Source organism: Cebus imitator, unplaced genomic scaffold (assembly GCF_001604975.1).
Source record: "Cebus imitator isolate Cc_AM_T3 unplaced genomic scaffold, Cebus_imitator-1.0 Scaffold260, whole genome shotgun sequence".
In the NCBI taxonomy this organism is placed as follows: domain Eukaryota; kingdom Metazoa; phylum Chordata; class Mammalia; order Primates; family Cebidae; genus Cebus; species Cebus imitator.
The window spans coordinates 2,635,916-2,661,066 of NW_016107575.1; the positions used below are offsets into that span (position 1 = coordinate 2,635,916).

Consider the following 25,151-nt stretch of genomic DNA (forward strand, 5'->3'; position numbering starts at 1 on the left):
CGTATCTGTCTCAGAAGGTTGAGATAGATACATAGATAGATAGCAGTATGCCTGGCACAAACGAGGCATAGAAGAAACAGTCACGATATTGTGATGATCTGTCCCTGTGCCTAGGTGGCAAACTGCTGTAGCATGTTTGTGCACACAAGGATAGAGTCACCACAGGGGCTTCTCCCTCTGCAAAAATTGTGTGCTCCTATTTGAGAAGGTCAGGTTGCCTTCCTGCCCCTGGAGGGCCCCTCCCTCCCTGCTCCCACATCAAAGCTGGGGTGTACCCTGGCCCTCAGTCCCAGGCTCTGCTGCTGACTGTTGCTCGCCTGCTTCCTCACAGACCTGCGCAGAATGACGGCTGGCTTCATGGGCATGGCGGTGGCCATCATCCTCTTTGGCTGGATCATCGGCGTGCTGGGCTGCTGCTGGGACCGAGGCCTTATGCAGTACGTGGCAGGGCTGCTTTTCCTCATGGGAGGTAAGGCTGCAGGCTTGGCTGGGGGGTGGCAGTGGACAAGGTCCTGGTTACCAGAATTTGAGGAGAATGGCCAGAGGGCATGGCAGAGGGGACCATGACATGACTGGGGTCCTCATTTACTCATCCACTGATTCACAAGCACTTCTTGAGTTGCCTTTAGCTCCTCACCACTGCACCAGCTATTGGGGATGCAAAGGAAAATAAGACACAGTCCTTACCTTCTGCTCAGATCTGACTGCCTGTGTGTAAGAGAGACACTTACAGGGGTGATCATGAGATGGGTGATTATGGCAGAGAGATACTTACAGAGATGATCATGAGATAGGTGGTTACAGAGCACGCATGAGCCCAGGAAGTGTTTGGGGATTTCATTATATGCATGCCCTGGGCATTGGTGTGGGAAGCCTGAAGCAAGTGCTATCTGGGCAGTTTCTGTCCAAAAGCCTGTCTTCACCTCTGACTTATAAGTCCTAAAGCTGCTGCCCTTTCAAGTAAGGTGGTGGTGGGACAGGATTAGACCCTCTCTTATATCTGTCTCTCTTATGCTATGATGGTACTGTCATGTCCATAGGACCACTCCAGTGTCCTTCTAAAGGGATTCTGCATAAGGAGAACTGCATAGCCATGTGGGAATAGGGTCCAGCCCATGGGAAGTAACAGAAAGTCCACTCCTCTTGTGCATCTTCTTTCCCTGTAAGAGCTAAATTGTGCTTTTTGGTGTCCTGGTTTGAGTCTCAGTCCCAAGCCGAAGTTGACCGCTGGGTATGTCCATCACCATCTACTCCTCAGACAAAGGTAGATGGATGGGTTGTGTGGGGCTCAGTAGAGGGGGAGTTGGGCTTGTACAGAGGGAATTAGAAATATTTATGGAAAGAAGGAAAAGCGAGTCCTGCATATAGAAACAAATGTCAGTTAGACTTTAGGCACCTGGAGCAAACACCCAATTCAGGTCCCTTCTGTGAGCCACCAGGTTATAGGTTTCTGAACAGAGGCAGAGGGTGAAGGAGTGGGCCATGCTGGCTCTTTGTCTGCAGGTCAAGCTGGGGACAGAAGTGAGTTGCTCTAGGTATATGGAGAGATTCTGGGGGCTTGTGAGTTGTGGGATTCTGCTTGAGTCCTGAATTTATTGAAGGCTTACCCTTATTCCCTTGAAACATAGCCAAAGTCAAGCAGGGTATTTCCAAGGAAAAATCACTCAGGGCTACAAAACCCTCTGCTATTAGAGTCAGGATGCCCCACATCAGAGATGCCTCCTTGGTGAGCCCCACACCTGTGGTTATGGCAGAGGTTGGGGGAGGGAGGGGACATGGTGACTCTGTGCAGCAGTTCCACACTGCTCCTTCTAGCCTCCCACAGAGGCAGAGGTTGACAAAACCAGGCATTGCTTCCTTGCCCTGTGCCTCAGGATCCCCTTCAGTGAAACAAGCAGTCAAACGAGCTTGATGATTTCCACACTGTATTTTAGCAATGGAAGCTTTTTGGTTTTCCCTTTGAAATCCAAATCTTATGTGGACCCCCAAAATGTAAAAAGATAAAAGTGGAGCAGCTCTGTTTGTAGTGAGTGTTCTCTCTAAGACTCTTTTGGATATATAAAGGCAGGCTCTGGTAAAACAAGGCTTTCCTAAGGCTCTAGAGAGGTCTCCCAGGAATCCGAGAGAAGCTGAGCAAGCGGGCCTCGGGCAGAGAATGAATCCGGTGAGCCTTGGGGGCTGGCTTTCTTTCATCTCCACCTCTTTGATGGCATTGGAGGCTCCTGAATGGTTTTCCATTCTCCCCTCTCTTCAGGCCAGGCACAAGGTTCAGATCCCACCCAGGTGCTAAGTCTCCAGGACTTTTCAGCTCTTTGACAACTTCCTTCTGGCCTGCTGAAGTCAGCCTCCAGAGAAAGAGATTGTGTAATTGGCTGGTTTATTTTTTCCAGCCAAAGAACACATCACTGGTCAGACAATAAAGGGACAGAACTGAGTGACAGTTGTTGACCAATAGATGTGACCGTGGTAGGGCCACTGGGCTATGTCCCATTTATCTAAGACCTTGGTGAGCACCCTCCCAGGATGGAGTGTGGAGGCAGACAGTGAGGGATATAAGTATGCCTGGAGCCCTGCCCTTGAACTCTGAGGCACCTTTCAAAAGCCCAGGGCCTGGGGAAGAGCTCTGAAAACCCCTGGGCTTAATTAGGAGTCAGAGGCCCCTTTCTATAGGGTGAATGAATGAGAGCCTTGCTTACCTTTGTCCTGGCAGTGGTTCTCAGCCACTGTACATTTAATCACCTGCAGAGTTCTTTAAAAAAATACCTATGCTAGAACCCTACTCCAGACCTATCCAAGTGAAGCTTCTGGGGGTGATTTTAATGTACAACTAAAGTTGAGAACGAGTGGAAGAGATGAACTTTCCAGTTCCTTCTAGTGCTAATATTTTATGGTACTGGGAATGAACTGGTTGGCCAACACCTTTCACGGTTTTTTTAAACCCTGGCCTTCAAGGACTATTTCTCCATACTTTATTCTGCAAGATATATGGCAGGGCTAAGATGGGGGCCTCAATTATTACTGGGAAAGCTCATCCAAGCCTTTAATACTGAGGGGCCCAGGTAAATCTGCTTTTTAGGGACATGCAATTTGGTTTTTCAAGTGGCAAAACCATTCTTTAAGGTACAGTGTTAGCATCATGGAAAGATTCAGGGAAGCTGCTGTTCTCAGAGCTGCCTCTTGCTGACTGTGGCACCATCCAGGTTGGAGCAAATCCATCTCATCCACAGACGAGGTCACCTTCTTAATTTGTTCTGGTGCCTTGTTACCTGTGTCTCTAGGTAAAGCCATGTCTTCCGAAAGAGTCTCAGGAAGAAAGGGATGTCCACATACCTTGTGGGTACCATTAGGCACCAACAGAAGAGACTAGAGAACAAAGCCACTAAGAACTGGTCCCTTGAAGGGTAGTCTTTCTTGAAGTTGACTTTCTCAGGGGTTGGAGGGCATTCCGTTTCTTCTCTAGTTAGGGTTCTTTCCAATTGGGTTAGACACAGCCCTCGGAGTCCAGAAGTCCCAGGCAACTGACATCTGCTGACTGTGAGCTAGGAACTAGGGAAGGAACAGACTAGAACAGAAGCTGCACTTCCCCTTTCCCTGCTCAGTAGAGAGAGCAAACTGAGAGCCTGGGGCATCAACCCAAAAAACGATGCCTTGACCTCTAGAACCCTGTATGTCAAAGAGACATATCAGCACCACCCCTCTCAGAACCTGGCCAGTCCCTGCTCTCTAGGAGGTAATCTCTAGGGCTTGACCTGTTGAAGAACTTGGAGAGTAAACCACCCATGACAGCCATTTCATGGATACAGCAGAGCAATCAGCCACTTGAACTATAGAGAGTTATCACAAAGTGGGACAGAAAGGCCCCACAGCCTTAGCTCTCACCCAGGCTTGGGTTGCAGGCATCTATAATTGAGCACAGACATAATCCCGAGGGGTAAAATGGGGCTGCAAGTGAGAAGGATGGAGGACAACATCTGCAGTGCCTGGAGCTGATTAGGCATAGCCATGGATGTGGAGCAGGTGCAACAGGAAGAGACAGCAAGAATGAAGAAAGACAATTTGGAGGCAAGAGTCTAGAGATGAAATTGCAGGTGACTTCGGAGGAAACTGCCACAACCAACATGAAAATGGAAGAATTCTATTCCCAATCTTTTCTCTCTTCTGATATGAAGGAAGATGGCCTGAGCTGGGCAATTTTCTCTTCCAGATTTAACTATTTCCTTGTCAAAGTGGGGGCACACTGCCCCCCGGGAAAGAGTTCACAACAAATTGTTTAATGAACGCTCAGCCGGGAGAAGATGATTAATTAAGTAGGGCAGCTTTGCTGGGCCAGGAGGCGGGCGGGGGGGGGGGGGCAAGAGGGATCCAGTTTTCCCTTCAGCAGGGCCTTCAAGGGAGAATCCCGCCCAGACTGCCACAACACCATTTGTGTGCTTGATGAATCACCAGTGACATTCAGAAGCTCAGGAACAGGATGCCACCAGCGAAAGACTGCAGGCAAGGGAGCACATGACTGCTATGAGTACCTGTGATTCTCTTGCTGGGTGCACCTCAGTACCACTTCATGGATACGGATCCCCAAGACGAGTGTAAACATCAGTGTATGCCCCACCCCATCAAGACCCCTCTCACATACCCTCCAACACTCCCTGGAAGACATCCATCACCTCCTCCCCAATTCAGGTCTAAGGCTCCATGATCTTTTGTCTAGGCTAATGCTGGAGCCTTGTCTCCAGACGCCCTGACTCCACTCTGGCCACCCTGCAATCAGTCCTTTACAGAGCAGTTAGCATAATTTCATTTAAAACCATAAATTGGATATGTCAGTCATCCACCATCAATGGTCCAATAGCTTCCAGTTGTACTTAAAATCTGAACTCCTTACCCCTCTTTAGAAGCTGTTTGTAATCGGGCTCCTGCCCTCTCTCACCTCTTTCTTGTTTCTTCCCCTAAGGTGGGGTGATTCTGGCTATCTTTCTATCCTGGAACACCCCAAAGTTTTACTTCAAGGCCCTGGAGCGAGCTTACCTCTTTGCCCATAGTGTTTTTTTGTAATGCCTTGTGGATGGCTCATTTTTCCAGTTCAGGTTCCATCCTCTTAGAGAGGGCTTTCTTCACCACCCAGTTTCATAAGCCACCCAGGCATGCCCTACACTTTATTTAACTTTCTGTATCACCCTTTTTATTTTCCAAAATGTTTATTGTTGTGGTACTTTAATTTTGGCTGATTTCTTAGGAGCTTCAAACAACAAACACTTATTATTTCATAGATTATACGGTTCAGAATCCCAGATACAACTTAACTGGATTTTATGTGGAAAGTCCCACAAAACTGTGATCAAGGTGTCATCTGGGGCTGGGTTCTCATCTGACATTTGAGGTCCTCTTCCAAGATCACAATGTTGGCAGAATTCATTTCCTTGCAGCTGCAGAGCTCGGGGAAGTTTGATTATTCAAGGCCAGCAAGAGAGAGAATCTCTGACTTCTTCCATCTCTGACCTCTAGACCCTCTGTTCGTTTGTTTGATTTTAAATAGACCTTATTTTTGAGAACAGTTTTAGGTTTATGGAAAAGCTGAGCAGATAGTAGACTTCCCATTGTTACTCTGCCACTGTACCCTGTTCCCTCTATTATTAACGTGTTGCATGATTATGATACATTTGTTACCATCAATGAGTATATATGTACATTATTATTAGCCAAAAGCCACAGTTTACTCAGATTCCCTCAGTTTTTACCTGATGCCCTTTCCTGTTCTAGGATCCCATTCAGGATGCCACACTGCACTTAGTGCTCGAGTTCTCCATAGGCTCCTCTTGGCTGTAGCTGTTTCTCGGACTTTCCTTGTTTTTGATGACCTTGGCAGTTTGAACGAGTACTAGTCAGGCATATTGCAGAACACTCTTCTATTGAAACTTGTCTGATGTTTTTCTTATGATTGGACTAAGTTAGGGGTTTTGGGGAGAAAGAGGTAAAACGCCATTTTTGTCACATTATTTCATCACAATTTATAACTGTTGGTGTTGCCCTGATCATATGTTTCTCATGTTTCCACACTGTAAAATTATTTTTCCCCCATTTCCATGACTTCCTTGGAAGGAAGTCACTATGTGCAGCCCACACTTGAGGAATGGGATGTTAAGATGGAGTGCCAGGATGGAGATGCTCCTTTAGGATGGAGTAGCTACATAATTTGGAATTCTCCTGCAGGGGAAGAGATCTGTCTCTTCTCCCCCATTTATTAATTTATTCAGTCATTTATACCAGTGTGGACTCATAAGCATTTATCTTACACTTTGAGTTTAATCCAAAACTACTTTCTTTTGTTGCTTTAATTGTTACAGCTCTGGCCATTGGGAGAGCTTTCTGTTGGCTCCTGTGCCCCTTTGAGATACCTCCATCAATGTGGGTTTTGGTTTTGATTATTTTTTGTTTGCTGGCTTGTTTGAGCACTTAGTTCTTGGCACTGCCAGGTGCTGCAGGCTCATGTTACATATTTCCTGCCCTATTCCTGAAATCAGCCATTTCTCCAAGGAGCTCTGTTTCCTTTTATTAGAGAAAGGTATTAGAAACCAAGATATGGGTGCTTGGGTGCTAGGTGTCTGAAATGTTTCTAACATTTGGCATTGGTTCATTGTCTCCCTCCCTGAACTTAGTTATATGCTCCATGCTCTCCAGAACTTTGTCTGCTTTAGTGAAAGGATACCTTCCCTAAGGTATCTCTAGTGTCGGGAACGGTGTCTGTGCTCTTAATAAATATTTGTGTAACAAATATATTAAAAAAGTGAATTGTGTGTAACAAACAAAATATTTTGGTTCTGTCTCAATAGAGCAGCAATTCTTCAGTAAAATACCCCATCTTATCTTCTGTTCTTATTCTAATCATCTTGGCTTTCATGGGATTTCTTGTCCTCTTGTTATCTTCATTCGAATAGACCAAGGGTCTATCTACTTCTGTTATAAAGTATCTCAAATTCTCTTTGGAGGTAGAGTATGAATTACACATGAATTCATGAAGAGTTTTCTGTCTTGAACTTGGACTCACAGGCTATTGGAAATGAAATGGACTTGAGAGACCAGCCAGTTCCACTTCCTTGTGTCACCAGGTAAAAGTAGTTATTTCAGGTTGTCCTAGGTCACCTGGCCAGTGAGTGGCAGATGAGAGCTGGAGCCCAGCCTGGGATCCAGCCTGCATTCCTGCATCCCTTGCTCTGCCCCTGCTTTTGGCACCCCGTGTTGAAGATCTGTGTCCCCATAGTCCCTGCTTCTTCCCACACTGGCACGACTCTGGTTCTGGGCTTCTAGGTGGGTGCCAGTGTGTGTCTCCCCGTCTCCTTTGCTTCTCTTCGCAGAGCACAAAGGGGCATATGGAGGAGACCACGGCCAGAACCAAGGGCAGGGGTGGTAATGAGAAAAGGAAATCATTAAAGTTCCTTTTCCTACCACCTGCAATCAGCGTGACCTTTTATACCTTCCCAGTCAGCCAGGGAGAACGAAGAGAATGCCCTGAAGAAGCCCAGGCTATTATGTTTGAGTGATTGCAGTGATTTGCAAACCAATGATGCCACATGTCTGGCATCTATGCCCGCTCCACCAAGCTCACCAGAGAGCGGTTCAGCTGTGTGATGAACCCCTCGACACTTAGCATAACACCCCTCTGCTCCTAGACAAAGACTCTGATGGAGGCCTGGGCATTCTGAAAGTATACCAGCCTAAAAGGAAAAGTCCACGGCCATGGCCATCTAAACAGTAAAATGATTTAAGGGATCTTATAGAACAACATGCAGGTTTCCTCACCAGCCTTTCCTCTCTAGCCTCTCCCCACTGTTATTCCTAGCTTGCTGTACTTAAAAACACGGCTAGGACTCTGTTGAAAAGTAGTTAAAAATAATGGCAAAAATGGCAATTACTTTTGCACCAACCTAATATAAGTTCAGGAGGCATTATGTCTCAAACTTCATGACTCTTAGGTCAGAGAGGGGAGACATGGAGTAAAGAACCAGGTGAATTAGATATTTTGGGGAGGGAGAATATTTTCAGTAAGTTAATGACTTGCTATGAGGCAGGCTTATAATAATCCCTTGATAAATGGTAGCTGTTACTGTTCTATGTATAGACCTAAGTGAAGTCCATTTCAATAGGCAGAGAAATCTCTGTGATCTATCATGGCGAATCAAGGGCAACTCCTGCATAAAACCCATCCCCTTCCCCTGCCAGTCTGCTTTTATAGTTTTATGTGAGATTTCACCAGAACATCACAACTCATCTCTTGACTTTTGTCTTATAATCTTTCTTTCAAAATCCTAATTCAGACTCACAAACTACCTCATACCCTGGAACATGTTTTGCCTCTTGGAAAGTGCAGATTTCAATATTTATTAGCATTTGATGGTTACAATTAAAACAAATCGGGGAAGGGGTAAATCATGTCTCTATTAGACATTTGGGGGAAGAGACACATTGTCAGGAAGACTAGGAAAATACATCCAGGCTTACCTAATGTACCTAATGTAGGATGAGTGGCCAGGATGCACCACTTCAGTAACCCAGGTGGCAGGAGGGCTTCATTTTCACACTGAAGCTGGGGCAGCCCCAAAATAATTTCACCTTTGCCACCCAATGGGAACTGCTCCTCCTACAGATGTGGGGTTCAGGAGAGAACAGTAAGAAGCCTTAGCCCTGTGAATCCAAATCTGGCCAGTGATTAAAAGCCACATTAGAGGCCGGGTGCGATGTCTCACGCCTATAATCCCAGCACTTTGGGAGGCTGAAGTGGGCAGATCACAAGGTCAAGAGCTCAAGACCATCCTGGCCAACACAGTGAAAGCCCGTCTCTACTAAAAATACAAAAATTAGCCGGGCGTGGTAGCACGCACCTGTAATCCAGCTACTTAGGAGGTTGAGGCAGGAGAATCACTTGAACCCGGGAAGTGGAGGTTGCGGTGAGCTGAGCTCGCACCACTGCACTCCAGCCTGGGCTACAGAGCAAGACTCTGTCTAAAAAAAAAAAAAAAAAAAAATTGGAATGCCCCATGACTTGCCTGCCAGGCCTTCAGTAAAGCCACAGTGCTGCATGTTCACCAGAGCCAGAGGATTCTTTGTCATTGATTTTCCAGATGGAAAGGCTAAGACAGAGCAGGCCCTGGAAGGAGACACAAAGGAGGATGGTTGGTGAAGGCATCTCAGAAAGTTTCTTTGGGGAGAGTCAACCCTTTACTACACTTGCACAAGAGCTGCCTTCTATTCTCTGCCTCTTGATTGGGGGTGAGAGTCCTAGTTAAGTAGAATCACCCAATTGAAGAGGGAATTATAGTTTTTTCATAGAGAACCAGTCCAGGACCAAAAGAGTCTTGGACCAGCCATGTGGCCCTAGGAAAGTTTCTTATCGACTTGTCAGGCCTTGCTTCAATTTTCTCATTTATAAAAGAGGTCTAGTAACAGGACCCACTTCGAGCACAGCTGTGAGACTTACAGAGCTAATACATGTGCAGGGTTCACAATGATGCCTGGATTGTGCCCAATATCTTTTTAGGTATTATTATTTAGCTACTGAGATACTTCGTTTTTTGAATAACCACTTTTAGTGACGCTGCTCTGAGTAGCGTCATCCCATCACTACCATAAATATACGGTGCAATGCTAAGTGATAAGAACCATGGAGAAAAATAAAGCTGGGAAGGTAATAGAGATGGGGGCATGGCTATTGTTGGAGAGTGCACGGAGGGCCTCTCGTGGTGGTGACGTTTGAACAGGGCTTGAATGTAGGGGGCAGGAAGCCATAAGAAGACTTGAGGCAGGATCACGCCAGGTAAAACAAGCAGCAAGGGGAAGGGGTCTGGGTGGCGACTGAGCTTGCTGGGTCTGAAGAAGTTGAGCAAGAAGACGACTGTGATGGGAGCAGAGTGAGAATGGAGAAGATTCCACCAAGGCAGATCATGAACGACCTCAGAGGCATGGTCAGGGGCTGATGGACTGAGGGGCATCCATTCCCATTCTGCTTGCCCTGCCCTGCCTCTGTCTATTTCACAGCTTGCCCTGGGCCTCTTTCCTGGGCAATCATTTGATACTGTGGGACTTTTATCAGCCTCTCTGGCTATGTCAGCCTCTCTACCACCTGCCACTCCCAGTTCCAGTGAGTGGGGTACTGTGTCTGCCCATGTCTGGGGAAGCCCCAGCAGGGTTGGGGGGCTGGCATTTGCCCCCTGAAGGTGTTGCAGGGGCACCCCCACCATCTAGGCAGTACCAGCTATGTAATTTGTGGGGCCCAGGGCAGGATGAAAACCCAGGACCTCTTGTTCACACATGATTAAGAATTTCAAGACAGCAACAGTAGAGAATCCAAGCAAGTGGGCGACTGCATAGGTCACACGCTCATGAAGCCAGTTCTGCCTCTAGCATTGTCCCATATTTAAATGCCCTGACCCAGGAACACCATAGTCTTTTGCTGCAGGAGCTCCCAGAGATCTTAAGGAACCAGATCTAGTCTCCATTCTGCTTGTAATCCCCCTTTTCCCTAACCAGTCTGCTGTGCTTAAGACCACCACTTGCCTTGGATGATTGAATAATCACACGAAACATGTGCACTTCTTCCCTTATGGCAAAAGCTACTTCCCAGTTATGGAGAACACAACCTGTTAATCAGACAGTTGCTTTTGTGATAAGAGAAAACACACCTTGCAAAATGTTGGCAGGGCCTCTGGGGGAGGGAGTAAGATCAGAATTTATTGAGAATTGGAAGTTTGATTTAAGGCCATTATTTCAATGTGGACATGTGATTAAGGTTGGGTAGGAATAATGAGATAACAATTGGGAAAGAATAATGATCGTGTTCTGAATTGCTGGGAATAGCAAGGTGAAGATTTTCAGGCCAGGGATTCAGAGAATCTTGGGGTACTTGCTGTCGGTTGATGCTTTTGACGAAAGTGTTGGTGGATCTTTTGGAAAGTTCCTGTAATGAAACAATCAAATTATTTATTATTTACTTGTGCAGGACAGTCCCATGGTGTAAAGGAGATGACAGAATAATAAAGCCATGTTCCTGCAGACAGCAAGGTCAGCTTTTGGCTCTCAGTGTCCAGACTGAGAGTGGGGTAGACGATTTGGGTTTTCACTTAGGATGAGTGATTTCCCCCAGCCCAGTGCCTTCCCAGCTGGCCTGCCTCCACCACCACAGCTGTACTGGACATATCCAAATGACTAAGGGAATACAGTCCAGGCTCAGACTGGGATCCTGACACCCCAAGATCTCCTCCTTTCAGCATTAACAAGACCCTGTCTTCTCTGGGGTGGAAATCACTACACTGTGCTGAGTTGGGGTCTGTTGCTTCCATACCATGGACAGACAAGCAAGGTAGGCCGGGAGAAGGGTGGGCAGGAGGAAAGAAGGTGGAAAGGGTAGATGAAGACCACCTCCACCACTGAGAGGTTGTCGAGAAGGGACTGATTCCTCCAACAGCCCTTTCAGTGGAAACAGAAATCCCCTGAATGTGATGATGACTCCACAGTGCTGGATTGCCATGGAAACTTAGGTGATTTCTAAAGTAATTTCAAAAGTCTCCCTCCTCGTATCTCTTCTGGGATGCTCTTACAGAGGTTTGTAAGCTTCAGAGAAAGGGAACTTGTCAGGCAAGCTTCTGGCCCTTGAAACAAGTCATAAATCAAAGAAAAATGCTGGTTTCTGAAGTAAATGGAGAGACCCCTTTTATTAGGCTTACAAGCTGTTCCTAGTAAACAGGAGGGAGAAGCAGGTGAAAGTGAAGAGGAATTTTCTCTCTCCTGTCCTCTGAGGATGGGCGCGGTGACTGCAGGGGCCGGGGGATATTGAGAGTACAGGGGTTAAAGACAGGTAAGAAGTGACTGAACGTAGCCTGACCCAAGGAAGCAGGGCACTCTGTCCTTCTGAGGCTTCTTGTCACCTCCACTCCATGATGGCTGAGATGTGGTAGACAGTCTAGAGCCTGGAGGATGGAATTGAAGTCATTGGGCAAACAGACCAGACACAGGGACCCCAAGATAGGCTGAGCCTGAGAGCACATTCTCAGTGAGTAAGTCAGAATGTGTAGAGAGGAGGGAGAGCGTGTGGCTCCCTCTGGGTACCAGAGACTCAGAGAACTGTCCCAGATCAAGAGCCGAGGAGCAGGGCCTCAGCAGCATCCCCACAATGTGCCTCCAGGCACACCTTGGCCCAGGAAGCCTCTCTGAACCTCACTGTGGATGATGCATCCCTGCAGAGGAGGTGAGCGAAGCCTGGCAAGCCTGAACCATTCAGCAATCCACACAATACAGGGCCCTTTATTGTATTGTGGGAGAGGGACTCTGTGAAGGTCTCAAAGCATTACACTCGAGGATCTATGAACACAGTCCCTGAGTTGTAAATGAATTCTGCTCCCGTGGACACACCTGCTCATCCTAACAGAGCCTGGCCCACTGGGACAGGCAGGAGATGGCTTGTGTTTTCTCACCATGTCCGAAATAATTGGGGAATGAGGGCCTATGCAAAGCCACTGTGCCTCCCTGACTTTCTAGAATCCTCCTGATTTCAAACATACTTTCCAATGATTAGATTATTTCTCATAGCTTATGTCTGGATTTGGGGTTTGGAAAATACATTCACCCTATCTATAAATGCTATCAAAAACGTCAAGGGCTTCCAGGATATGGCTGTGAAGGAGGCAAGCCCATCCCCACTTTAGTGAACCATTGGAACATGCCCAATGCTCGTTATTCGTGAAATGGACAACCAGCTGTTAAGTACCTACTAAGCCCTGGGTGCTGTGGAAGAGAAAATAAAATCAAGCCCATCTCTGCCTCGGGGTTGCTCACAATCTTAGAGAGGAGTCAGTCTGCTGGATCAATAAGAGAGAAATTAGCTGTTTTCCTTTTCGGGACTGAAACCCGTAAGTGCAAAATATTTGAAACAAATGTTTAAGAATTTCATGTTGTTTCAGCAGAAAAGAGGACCTTGCCAATCCACCCATCCACCATTCTTGGGGCAGAAAGTTTGGGGTCACCCAAAAAGGGAGGAAAGGGGGCCATTTGTGTTTTGAGTAACACCTTACAGTTCACAGCGCATTAAAGGGAGGGTAGGGTCTCATGTGACCTACAGACCCCCACAGGAGGCAGGTAGAAGAGGTAGAGAGGGAAGAAGATGAGCAGACAGCCTACACCAGGTCAACAGTAGACACTGTTCCAGCGGTATCTCCTTTCCCAGCAGCCCTGTAAGGTCGGCATTACCACCCTAATTTTGGAGATGATAAACTAGACCCAGAGAGCCATGAAACAAGCTTGGAGTCCTGCAATTAAGTAAATGATGGAGCCTTAATCTAAGGTCTTCAGAATGGTACCCGATTTTTCTTCGGTGTTCCTGTGACAGTGGGAGGAAAGAAAAGGTCACTGGGAATGCCACCTGGGGTAGAGGAACAGGCCCAAGGAGATAAGCAGTGCACACACACAGGCTTACTCACATGCATTTGTTTACAGCCATAAGCCAGAGGGTCCTCCTCCACTCCCACCAGCAAGGGGCAGGCAGATGTTGTTTGGGGTAGGAAGGAGGAAGACAGGCCAAGAAAGCAAAATGGAACCACTTCTGCTACCAAAGTGTTAACAAAGGCCTCAAGGCCAGATGGGATGAATATCATCTGGAGTCAGACTCAAAAGCTCTACAATCTTGGGCAGATTTCTCCTTTATAGACTTCTGTATCACCATACCTGCCTTGTAGGGTTGTTGTGGGAATCAAATGAGTTGATGTGTCAAACACTCAGAACCGTACCTGGCCCATAACGAGCACTCAGTACATTTTTAACAATGTGTGCTCAGTTTAGCACTGACTCCTACCTTCTTTGCAGTACATAGCACTAGCTTACAGTTTCAGGACCTTGGATACATTATTCCCAAAGCCAAGATTCAAACTTAAGTCTATTCGATTCTGAAGCCTGGGCTTTTAATTAGCATGCAGCACTATCTTCCAGATGATCATTAACTTACTGACATAGCTGTGATCCTCAAACAGCTCATGACCTGGGAGGGTAAGAGACGACCCCACACAGCCATCTCATCATGCGCGGTAGACAAAGGGCATGTTCTTGGGCTGGCAGGAAAGAGGAAGCTGGTTCTTTTCATAAAATATTTCTCAGAGAAATAGGAAAATGAGCCTCTTTGGCTAGATATATGAACATTTTTATGTGTTTTAAGACAGATGACAAAGCTTGGGGCTCATGAGGCGGACAGGATGATCCTTACTTATTACTTCTAGAGCTCCACTGCCAACCCGCTTCGTCTCTTGGAGTCTAGTCTCTGTTCCCGCCATGTCTGAAGCTGGTTTCCTGGAGATGTGCTTACTCCTGGCTCTTCCATCCATCACCTGTCCTTGACCCTCCTGTTCCTGACCTCACTAGGGTTGACCTAGCTCCATCTTTTGTGAAACTCTCATTTCTTGTCTAACAGTACACTTTTGATTTTTCATTTTTTTAATTTGCCTTTTCTGTTTCCTTTGCTCTTTTCTACCAATAAATATGGGTTTTTGACTCTCTTTTCTTTTTACCTAAAAACATGTCCCCTTGTCAACAAGACCCACCACCACAGCGGTGATTCTGTCTGCACAGATGAATCTGGAACATGTGCATGGAAGAGTCTTTCCTGAGCTCTGGCCTCATGTTTTAAAATGTTTGCTAAACATCCCCACCTTTCTGGAACTTCAGACATACCTTGACCTGGATTTGTCCTTTCTCTCTATATGTTGTGTATGTGCTTTATGTTTATTGAGTACATGCTAAGCGCCTGACTGACTATAGGTACCCAACACATGTCTGCTCCTGTCTTTTCCTTCCTCCAGTGAATGAGCTTGTTTTCTTCACTTCCTTGCAGATCGGTCTATTACCTGAGTCATTTTGTCATCTTCCACTTTTCCATTTTCACCCTTACCTTTCTTTTTCTTTTTCTTTTTTTTTTTTTATGAGACAGAGTCTTGCTCTGTTGCCAGGCTGGAGTGCAGTGGCGCAATCTCGGCTCACTGCAACCTCCGCCTCCTGGGTTCAAGTGATTCTTCTGCCTCAGCCTCCCGAGTAGCTGGGACCACAGGCACGTGCCACGCCGCCTGGCTAATTTTTTTGTTTTTTTAGTAGAGACAGGGTTTCACCATGTTGGCCAGGATGATCTCGATCTCTTGACCTCGTGGTCTGCCCACCTTGGCCTCCCAAAGTGCTGGGATTACAGGTGTGAGCCACTGCGCCCGGCCTTCACCCTTACCTTTCTATCAATTGCCAACATCTGCCAGTATTTCCTTTGCAATATTCTTTGCAGCTCATTCATTTGTTTCCATTCCCTGAGTGCCACCTGGGCCCTTATTAGTATTGCCTTAGTTTGGGAGTCGTTTAGCCCTTGGTGGAAATCTCTGTCCCTGCACCTAGTTGCTGACCTCTGAGCCTGCATTTTCTCATCTGTAAAATTGAGATAGTACTGCCTACCCTGTAGGATTGTTGTGCAGATAAAAAGAGTTAATATGTAGGAAAAGCATCTAGCAGAGAGTAGGCACTCTGTAAATGTTAGTTTCCCTACCTTCCACTAAATTAAGCCTTTACAACTACTGCTTTTGTAAAATACTTATGTCATTTCTCTGATGAAAACCTGTTTTATGGCTGCCTGTTGTTAATAGAATAAAGGCCAGTGCCCCTAGTCTGGAGTTGAAGTCAGCCACAATCTTGTCTCATGTGCCTTAGCCATGGCCCTGTGTTCCATTCACACTGCCACTCACTGTCACCGCCTCCATGACACCCTTTTCTGCCTACTGAAGCCAGAAGCTATTGTCAAGGCTCAACTTACAGTTAGAATCTTCCAGAAACCGTTTGGAATGATCTTACCTAGACCCAGGCTCCTCCTCTGAACTCAGACCTCACTTTGTCTCATTTTGATGGCACTTGCCTCATTGTGAGCGTATTGGATAGTAGTGATCTAGTCATTTCCTGCCTTTCCTCTGAGTCAAAACCTCCTTGGTAACAGGGGCCCCCTTCCTTGTGGGTGACTCTAGTGGTTATTTTGCTCATCTTTATTTTAAGGTTTCCGGTAACCTTGACTTACTGGGCTTGGGACCTTTCTGCTAAAGTGACGTGAATTACAGCTAGTGCCTTCTTCCTCCAAGTCTTTCAAATATTTGGAAACAATACTATCACACTCTTAATTATCTGCTTTACAAACTAAGTTCAGCTAAGCATTGCTTGGACACCTACTGTGTGCTAGACATCGTGTTAACACCTAGGACACACAGATAGAAACTTGTATGGTTCCTGTCCTTAAAGGCTGCCCAGGCAAGTGGTAGAGGCACGTAAGTGCTCAGAGCAGCTCATGACTAGTGCTGTAACAGGGCTGTAATTGTGGGGATATGGACAAAGGGAGCCTCCCTCTGCTGGAGAGTTAAGAGGCCTCGCAGGGGAGCCAATGACTGAGGCTGAAGCAGGAATGCCCTGTTCTTCTCATTGCCCCTCAAAGGGCTTTTAATGTTCATCTATTAAAAGAAACTGCTCCTAGACCTAGCATTGGCAGCTTTTCAGAAGCAGTATGCCAAGCCTCTATTTATTCATTCTAGTTTAGGATTTCACATGTCATTAATACATTTCCATTTTTATATATCGCTATGTAACTAAACTCTGTTGTGAATAAAGCAAAAAATCCCTTTTATCTAAAAAAAAAAAAAAAAAAAAAAACATAAGCAGCTTTATGTAAAGTTAAAATGTACATCTAATATGATATGTGACCCTCCGATTTTGGCCCTGGGTAATAGGGAATGCCAAGAGCTGTGTCCTTTCTATTGCCACCCTAGCAAAACCTAAGAGTCTCTTCTTGAAGCTGCCGCTGCACTCCCAGGCACAATTATTTAAAATAATAATTAATGTAATTACCCCTCTGGCTCAGCTCTTAACATTTTCAGATAAGTTACTTCGAAATCACATTTCCCAGAAGCTTCTGGCTCACAGCCTTTTGTAGCCCCCAAGTAGCATGGCTAAGGGAAGTTGGGCAGCCATTCTCTTCTCTCGGCACTCCACACAGACCCCGTGTCATAAAGCAGGAAACTCCTCTCCTCTCTTTAGGAGGATGCAGACTCCACCTTTTCAGGCCTTACTTACTTACTAAGGAGAAGAAGTGACTGCCTTCTCTCATGGTGAGATTGGTGGGAGAGAACGCCAAGCTCATGGGGCCCAGCACCCTTTGGGTCCCCTCCCCTTGCTCACTCCTCCACGTGGTCAGCCTTCCTGGGGTCAAGGCCCAAGACCCAGGCCAGCTTCAGGAGGCCATTTTGGGGACCTATCTTTCTTTCTTTCTCTGACCCTGCAATATGAGTCTACACTGCGGGGCTAGTGTATCTGCTCTGCAGACTCAAATGTTCCCTTAGGGAAATCCTCCTAAAAGGTAAGCCTGGAGAGAAAGCATTGGGGAGCTTGGCTGTAGCCATGGGACAGTGCAGCAAGCCACGGTTGCCACTCTGGCCTTGTCAGTATCAGAGCTGGTATATTTCTCCTCATCTGCCTGCTTTCTGTGGTTCTTTTATCATTAGAGTTTGAGTTCAAAAGGGAGTGGGGACGGTGAGTGAATAATTCTCATTCCTCAAATAAATCCCCAAGAGAAAAATAGAGCTAAAAGGGCTGCCAGGTAGAGGCCCATTCCCAAAGCAGAGGGTTGTGGGGAAGACCTGAAGGGGAAAGAGGACATTCCTGATGGGCTGAAGTCCACGCTGAGCTCCTCTGGGTCCTCTTCTGACCACCAGCTTCCCCTGTCCACTGGTTTAGTTCCTGACCTGTTGAGAAGCTACAGGGATTCCCATTGAAAAATATTTAATGCTCTGATCTTGATTCCTTTCTTGACTTCTCTATCCTAATCCTCATAGAAAACTCAGGTCCCTCCAGAAGAAGTCCCCCTTCTACCTGACACAAATAATGCGTGAAGTTGTATACAGGTCATGATAGGTTTCCCTAGTTCTATGAAGTAGTCAGATGTTACCAGCTGGGCCTGAGTCTGAAGGGCCCTCAGAACCTCCTTGGGGCCACATTCAATAATGATAAGCCCTCTTCTTCCAATCTCACCAGCTAGTTGATGAATCTGACTTAAAAACCATTGTGTGTAGGTCCCACTGGAGAAAAGGAGAGTTTGTCGGCTTGTAGTGATTTCAGTGCAACTGGAGAGACAGTCAGTACAGAAGTACATGACATTTCTGTGATGAGAGGCAATGTAAAAAGTAGCTAAAGCATGGGTTTGAATACCGGCTGTAGTATTTACTGTGTGATCTAAGGCAAATTACTTAACCTCTCTGTGCCTCATTTTCATCATCTAAACCATATTATGTTGCTTTGAGGATTAAAAGAGTTAACATTTTTAAAGCTCTTGGAACAATGTCTATCATATTATAAACATTACGTCCAAATGATTTATCCATATAAAGCTGTGTGTGCATCCAGTGACCCCATGGTGGGGTGAAAGCATGAAAAATTCACTTGGGTTCAGGTTTTCATCTCAAAGAAAGGCCAGGGCCAAGTTGACAAATGTGCCGGGCACATGGAAACATAGCCAAACCAGGTGGCAGGCTTGCCTGATCTTTTGGCTGCCACCCCAAGCTTCTCCATCTACTAATTAACATGACATTGGCTTGAATCAGATAGGGCAGAAGCCAGAGAGATTTCATTCAGGACACAATTTATTTCCAGACACTTAAACAGCTGGGGTTCAATCCTTCCATGCTTAAAATCCAGGCAGTTTAGAGCTGAGCCTCATATGCACATTGATGTCAAATGATGACATCTAATGGTCTCATCCACCAGCCCTCTGTGCATGTCAGGAGGTGAGAAACAGTGTCCTCTCCAGGTAGTTCATGTTTGACACAATAAATGACAGCTAGTTCTAGAGCAAGTCAGAGAGGATGGCACCTTCTTACTCCAATACCTAGAGTTGCAGGATCATTTAGATGAAAAAGATGTACCATAGAGATGTGGTCCTACCCCTGTATTTTATGGTTGAAGGAATTATGATCCAGAGAGATGAAGTGATTTGCCCACTTACGGGAAGGGATGGGATCAGAACCCAGGTTTTTTGATTCTTGGTATTGTATACTTTCCACAAAATCACACCCCTGTATGTTGTAGCTTCCCTACCAGGACGCTGGTACAGGCTGTCCTGATATACCACTGGTCAAGAGAACCTTATGACTACCAAAACAGGAATTCAAATGCAGTGATAGATCTGTGTGTACTGGACCTCTTGCCAGCCCTGGAGTGATGTGGTTTTCTTTGCAAAAGCCTTGCATGGTACCTAGAAAATGAATGACCAGAGTAACCAGGAAGACGCAGTGCCAGAAAAGGTCTGCAGGAAGTTCTGTATGATTGTAAGCATCCTTCCCCAGCAAGAAACCAGGGTAAGGCTTCCCTCTGCCCTACAGATTCTTCAAGTTTGCTCCATAGACCACTGTCATTCACCAGAAAGAGTTGGCTAGAAGGAGGCGAGAGAAGAAAAGCAGGGGCAGGAAGATGGCACACTCTAAGTGGCTTCACTCTTGAAAGCACACTCATCACAGCTTGAGGACGCTCCTTACTGCACAGCTGTAGATGCCACTCTCGGTTTAGTTAAGAAGCCAGTTGGATCCCACTAACTCTCAGCTCTGAACCAAGGCCCAGATGGATCGGAAGCTGCAAAGATTCACATGGAAAAAATATGGGATGCTATATTCTTAATTCATTTCCTTTCCGGAACTCTCCTTCCCATCCTAATAGAAAGCTCCAAGCAGATCTGCACAACCTTTCGTTTCATGGAGCATAAAATATCCAAGGTCAGGTGGGCCAAGTGAAGTGGGCTAGAGGTTATTTCCCCTGGAGGATTGTTTTTTTAATGAAAGCAGTGGAAGCAAGTGGAATGGATGGTTCTTGGATGTTTTTGCAGCCAAATAATTTGAAGCTTTACAACAAAATCAAATGTTTGTACTGTCACATGGTTTGAGACCTTCAGCAAATTATGTAACTTGGGATTACTATGTCAATTACATAATTTATTTGCTGTATATATGCTAATACATATACTCATGCATATACAGATGCATATATATATAATCTTCATAGACATGTATATGTATGTATGTGTGTATACATGTGTACATCTATATAATCCCACAGCAACCCCAAGAGATACAGAAGATACAGAAACAGACTGCACTTAATTCAGCCTAGCCTGAATTAATCACTGTGAGTACAGAATGGCTTCCTCATAAGAAAGAACAATGGTGGTGTTTTAGCCAAAGGAAGAAAGAAGGAGTGTATGCTATGTAGATTAAAACTAATAAAAATGCCACTCTCATGGTCATTTAACAAGAAAGTGTGGTGTTACCACCAATGGCAGCTCTATATTCCAGAGAAGCCAGGGTCAGAACCTCTGTTGCACTTACAAAAGGTCCCCAATTTGGATATTTACTGCAGGATTCTTTGTGATACTGAAAAATGTGCAACTGTGCTAACATCCATCAGTGCAGAGGAAGAGTAAATTTGGTACATGCATACGGTGTCACATATTTTGTGGTTGTTGAGATTTGATGTATAGGCATGGTATGTTATCAAAAGCATATTAAGTGGTCAAAGCCAGATACAGAAGAGTAGGTATGATTTAATAGGTATAAAACTTAACAAAAATGTATAACAACAGAAAGAAAAATGGAAAGAGTACACACTAAACTGTTGGTAGTGTTGGCTGAAATGATGGGGAAGTCAGGTAGGAAGAAGGACATCTTCTATTCAAGTCATGTATGCATTTCTAGATGGATGGTGATCTTTTCTCCCAACTTTTTATTAGTTATACTTGAGAAAAATAATAAATTAAAATTAAGATAGCAAACATTTTTTTTTTTGAGATGGAGTCTTACTCCTGTCGTATAGGCTGGAATGCAGTGGCACGATCTCAGCTCACTGCGATCTTCACCTCCTGGGTTCAAGCAAATCTCCTTTCTCAGCCTCTCAAGTAGTGGCTCAGACTCTGGAGTAGCTGGATGGATTACAGGTGTGCGCCACCACACCCAGCTCCCCAACTTGTATTCTGCAGCTATTTCCAACACTTCTCTTGGGGCTAGTTCCTTCTTCACATCCTGGTTGGGATATGAGCTTAACAGGCTTCTTCACAGACCCACCAATGTCATCATGTACCCCCACTGGAGGCTGTAATCTCTTGGATCTAGGAGGTAAGTTCCATTACCAAGGAAGGTCTGTCTCAGAAGTGGATCTTGGGATCTTTCCAAGTTCCGTGCTTCTGGTTCTGACAAAGTCCACAGAATAAAGGGTCCTGAGTGAGCACTTCTTCTGTTCTCTGTTGAGAGCAATTGCTCCCTGGGGTAGCATTTACCCTGGGATGGGATTGAATGAGAATGAAGTGGGTGATGGAGATGAAAACAGCAAACAGGTTTGTTTTTTTTTTTTTTTTGTCCTTGAGAACAATTTTTCTTCAATCTCACTTAAAGCTTTCCATTTCTAATATTATACTTTACATGTAGAAAGCAATTTTAACTTTTCACATTCATTGTTATGGCTCTTCAAAATAATCCTGCAGAGAGGGTATTATTCTGATGCTGAATTCCTGCAAAAAAAAGAAAAAAACCTACCTTCTGAAATCCAAGGTGTCCATTGAAACACAAGGAGGGTGTGTATGTGCATGGGTGCACGCACGTGTGCGCACACACACATACACACAACCACAGCAATGTAATGCACAAACACCTCAGCAATCACATGACAATTTAAGACAGGGGAATGAGGAAAAAGGCATAGTGTTTACTTCATTTTCCTTTAGGTTTCAGTGATCATATTTGTACTTATAAGCTGCACAGCCTAGACATTGCATTTGTCCAAATGATAGGAATTGAATGCTTAGTGCTGTGTGTGATACATAAGGAGACACCACCACACCAGTTCTTGAGAAAGTCACAGGCTAGCTGAACACAAACTAAAACAGAGAACAGGAGGTGCAATTAATTGGTAGATTGCTGTTTTAGACCATAAAACTTTTAAAGATTCAGAAAACATGTGGATAATCTCATGCTAGGCATACTTGGGGAAGATGTCCTGGGAGATTCAGGACGAGGATTAGACAGACCATAACGGGTAACTTCAAAGACTCTGTGTAGACCACATGGAGGATGGGAATTTTGGATTCCAGTCCAGGAGACAGTACAATGGCACTTTGACCTTAGTAAATTCCCCTTGTCATGAAACCCCTTGAATACCCTGCCAATGTCCTCTTCTGTTTGCTCAGCTCTTGGGATGGCTTCACAAGTTTGTAAAGGCTCTAGCTTTTGTATAGAGGTTACCAGGGCCACTAATCTTATGATACAGTCTAAACATACACCCAAAAGAACAAATGGATTGATGGGAGTCGAGTAGGAGTGAGCATAATTACCTGGGTGAGGGAGAATAGATGCAGAACAAAAACAACACAAGATGCCTAACAGCTATTATTTTGTATGGCCATGTTAGATGCATGTTCTAGCTACAGGATGGCCACAAGTTCTGGCCACAAGATATTCTTATTTCATCCTGTGTTGCAAAGTAATCTTAATAAGCCAATTACTATATATTCACCTGCTACATTACTTTGTCAGGATGCTATGACAAAATAGCACAGATCGGGTGGCTAAAACAATAAAAATTAATTTTCTTATAGTTCTAGAAGCCGGAAGTCCAATCTCAAGTCGCCAACAGGGTTGTTTCCTCTGAAGCCTCTCACCTTTGACTTGCAGGTGGCCTCCCTTTTCTGCCTCTGCACAAGGCCATCCCTCTGTATGTGCACGCCCCTGGTGTCTCTTTCTATGTCCCAAGCTCCTCATCTTATAAGGCGAGCAGTCAAATTGGATTCGGGCCCACCCTAATAGCCGCATTTTAATTTAATTATTTCTTTAAAGGCCCAATCTCCAAATGTAGTCACATATGAAATACTAGGGGTTAGGATTTCAACATACGAATTTTTCAAGGGCAAAATTCCTATGTTTCCATGGCCATCCGTAATGTGTAAAAACCAAGAGAGAAGATTCCAGGTTCTATGATAGGAATCTGGACGTATTCTCTTTGGAACTGAGGCCAGCCTCTATGGATGGACCAGCCCCTTGTGTTGTGATGCTGTGTCCCTGTAGCATGCTTACACCTGGGTACAGAACAGCCATGTCCTGTATAAACACAGCATCAGGAACACAAACCCTGCTTGCCCGAGAGGCGGGACTCCTGAGTTCCACTCCTGGCAGTGTCTGCCTAGAGCCTTTGCACAGCTTACAGAACGATGAGTGATTTTTGCCCCAACTCAGAGTCCCATTGCTCTCAGTGTGTTCTCTTTCTGAACACATCCACCCTCCCCTGCCTCATCCTGACAAACCCCTTAGGCACCTTTGATGTAAAACCCTGTGACCTGCCTGTTGAGTGCTGATGATGCAATCGTGTATAATTCAACGGTAATTTATATTCTGTGCAGGTCTGAACAAAGCTATAAAATGCTCTCAAGAGCTAAATGCGGCTGAAGCATTTAATCTAAGCAAAGGCAGGGTTTTGTATCATCCACTTCCCAGGATGGATGTGCCACTGTTGGAGGAGGAGGCACTCTTCTTCTGTTTGCTGATTTGCTTCTTGTTGGTTTTAAAGATTGGAGATGGGATAGAGGGAGGTGTCTCATGGAGGATTTGTGCTGCTGCTTCTCTGACCTCCCTGACGCGCACACACGTGGGTGTTTCTGCAGAATCTGCCTTGCAACGACCTGTGGGGCTTGGGTTTCAGAACAGAGGCCCTCTCTCCATGTAGCAACAAGGGAGGAAGCCAGGGTCGGGGATCCCCAGACACCATTCCTCATTCCTGGGAGCAGAAAATGTCACACAGATGGATCTCTGGCTCTAGAAACCTGTAGAAATTGTACACCAGTGAAGTTGTGGGCATAACCTGGTCACAGAAGGAGTAGATATTTGGGCGAATGCTTGTGCACACAATGTGCAACTGCCCTGAATCTCTGTGAGAAGCCTCGTGAGGGCCTCGGTTTCCTAGGAGATGGCTTCTTGAATTAGTAAGAGCATTTCTGCCGCCTAGCCCAAGGCCTCAGTGTTGATGGTATTTCTCCACAGGGTTCGTTCTGTGTCATGACTGCCGGGGCTTCTCTGAGAATCCCTAAGGGGAATGGAAACACATGTTCTAGCCTCCGCTTTCTGTGTTGGCAAAGCCAGCAACAAGCACCCAGGAAGCACCACCTCGTCCGCCTTATACACCTGCAATTAGCACTCAGAGTGAGCTGAGTAGGGAGCTCACTCCCTGACTCTGAATATCAACTCAGAAATATTTTGGTCATTAACCTTTACAGTGGAACTGGGAAAGAGCCGTGATTGGGTGGCTAATTATTCCCTGGTGACATTTCAGGATGACAAAAGAATTAGCTAGCCGGGTGCGGTTGGCACACTCCTGTAATCCCAGCACTCTGGAAGGCCGAGGCGAGTGGATCACCTGAGGTCAGGAGTTTGAGACCAGCCTGACAAACATGGAGAAACCTCACCTCTACTAAACATACAAAATTAGCCAGGTGTGGTGGTGCACGCCTGTAATCCCAGCTACTTGGGAGGCTGAGGCAGGAGAATTGCTTAAGCTGGGAGGTGGAGGTTCCAGTGAGCTGAGAGTGTGCCACTGAACTCCAGCCTGGGCAACAAGAGCGAAACTCTGTCTCAAAAAAAAAAAAAAAAAAAAAGAATTAGCTGCTCCCCAATAATACTATCCCTGCCTGGCAGTTCCTAACATTAGCGATACATTCCAGGGATCCAAGTTTCTGTTTCCTCTGGCTACCGCGTGGTGCTTTTTAACTTTCAAGCAAAGATTCACTGATGTCATCACTACAACACTATCTATTGGCTCCAGAGCAGAGAGCGGGACTGTGAGGAAACAGCAGAGGGTGACCAATTGGGCTCTCTTAGCCCAGGACTTTCTAGTTTTAGGATCGAAAGTCCCATGTTCCAGGCACCATCCTCCCCCAAGTTGCAGGCAAACTGGAATGGTTGGTCACCCTACTAGGGAAGCAAGACTTTGAAGGCATAAAACAAGTAAGGAAATTGCGGAAATTTGGGCTTAGGGAGGTAGCACTGAAAATGTGTGTGTGGCCAGGGAACACCGGGAACATACCGTGTCCCTGG

General features: G+C 45.7%; 1 protein-coding gene across 1 annotated transcript in view; it reads left to right on the plus strand.

Annotated features, from left to right (window-relative positions):
* The window catches only part of TMEM178B (transmembrane protein 178B), a 418,414-nt gene that overhangs the window by 374,794 nt on the left and 18,469 nt on the right, over positions 1-25,151 (plus strand). The window contains exon 3 of the mRNA XM_017499762.2: positions 332-469. Coding sequence (XP_017355251.1) covers positions 332-469 — 138 coding nt within the window. The remainder of the gene's footprint in view (positions 1-331; positions 470-25,151) is intronic.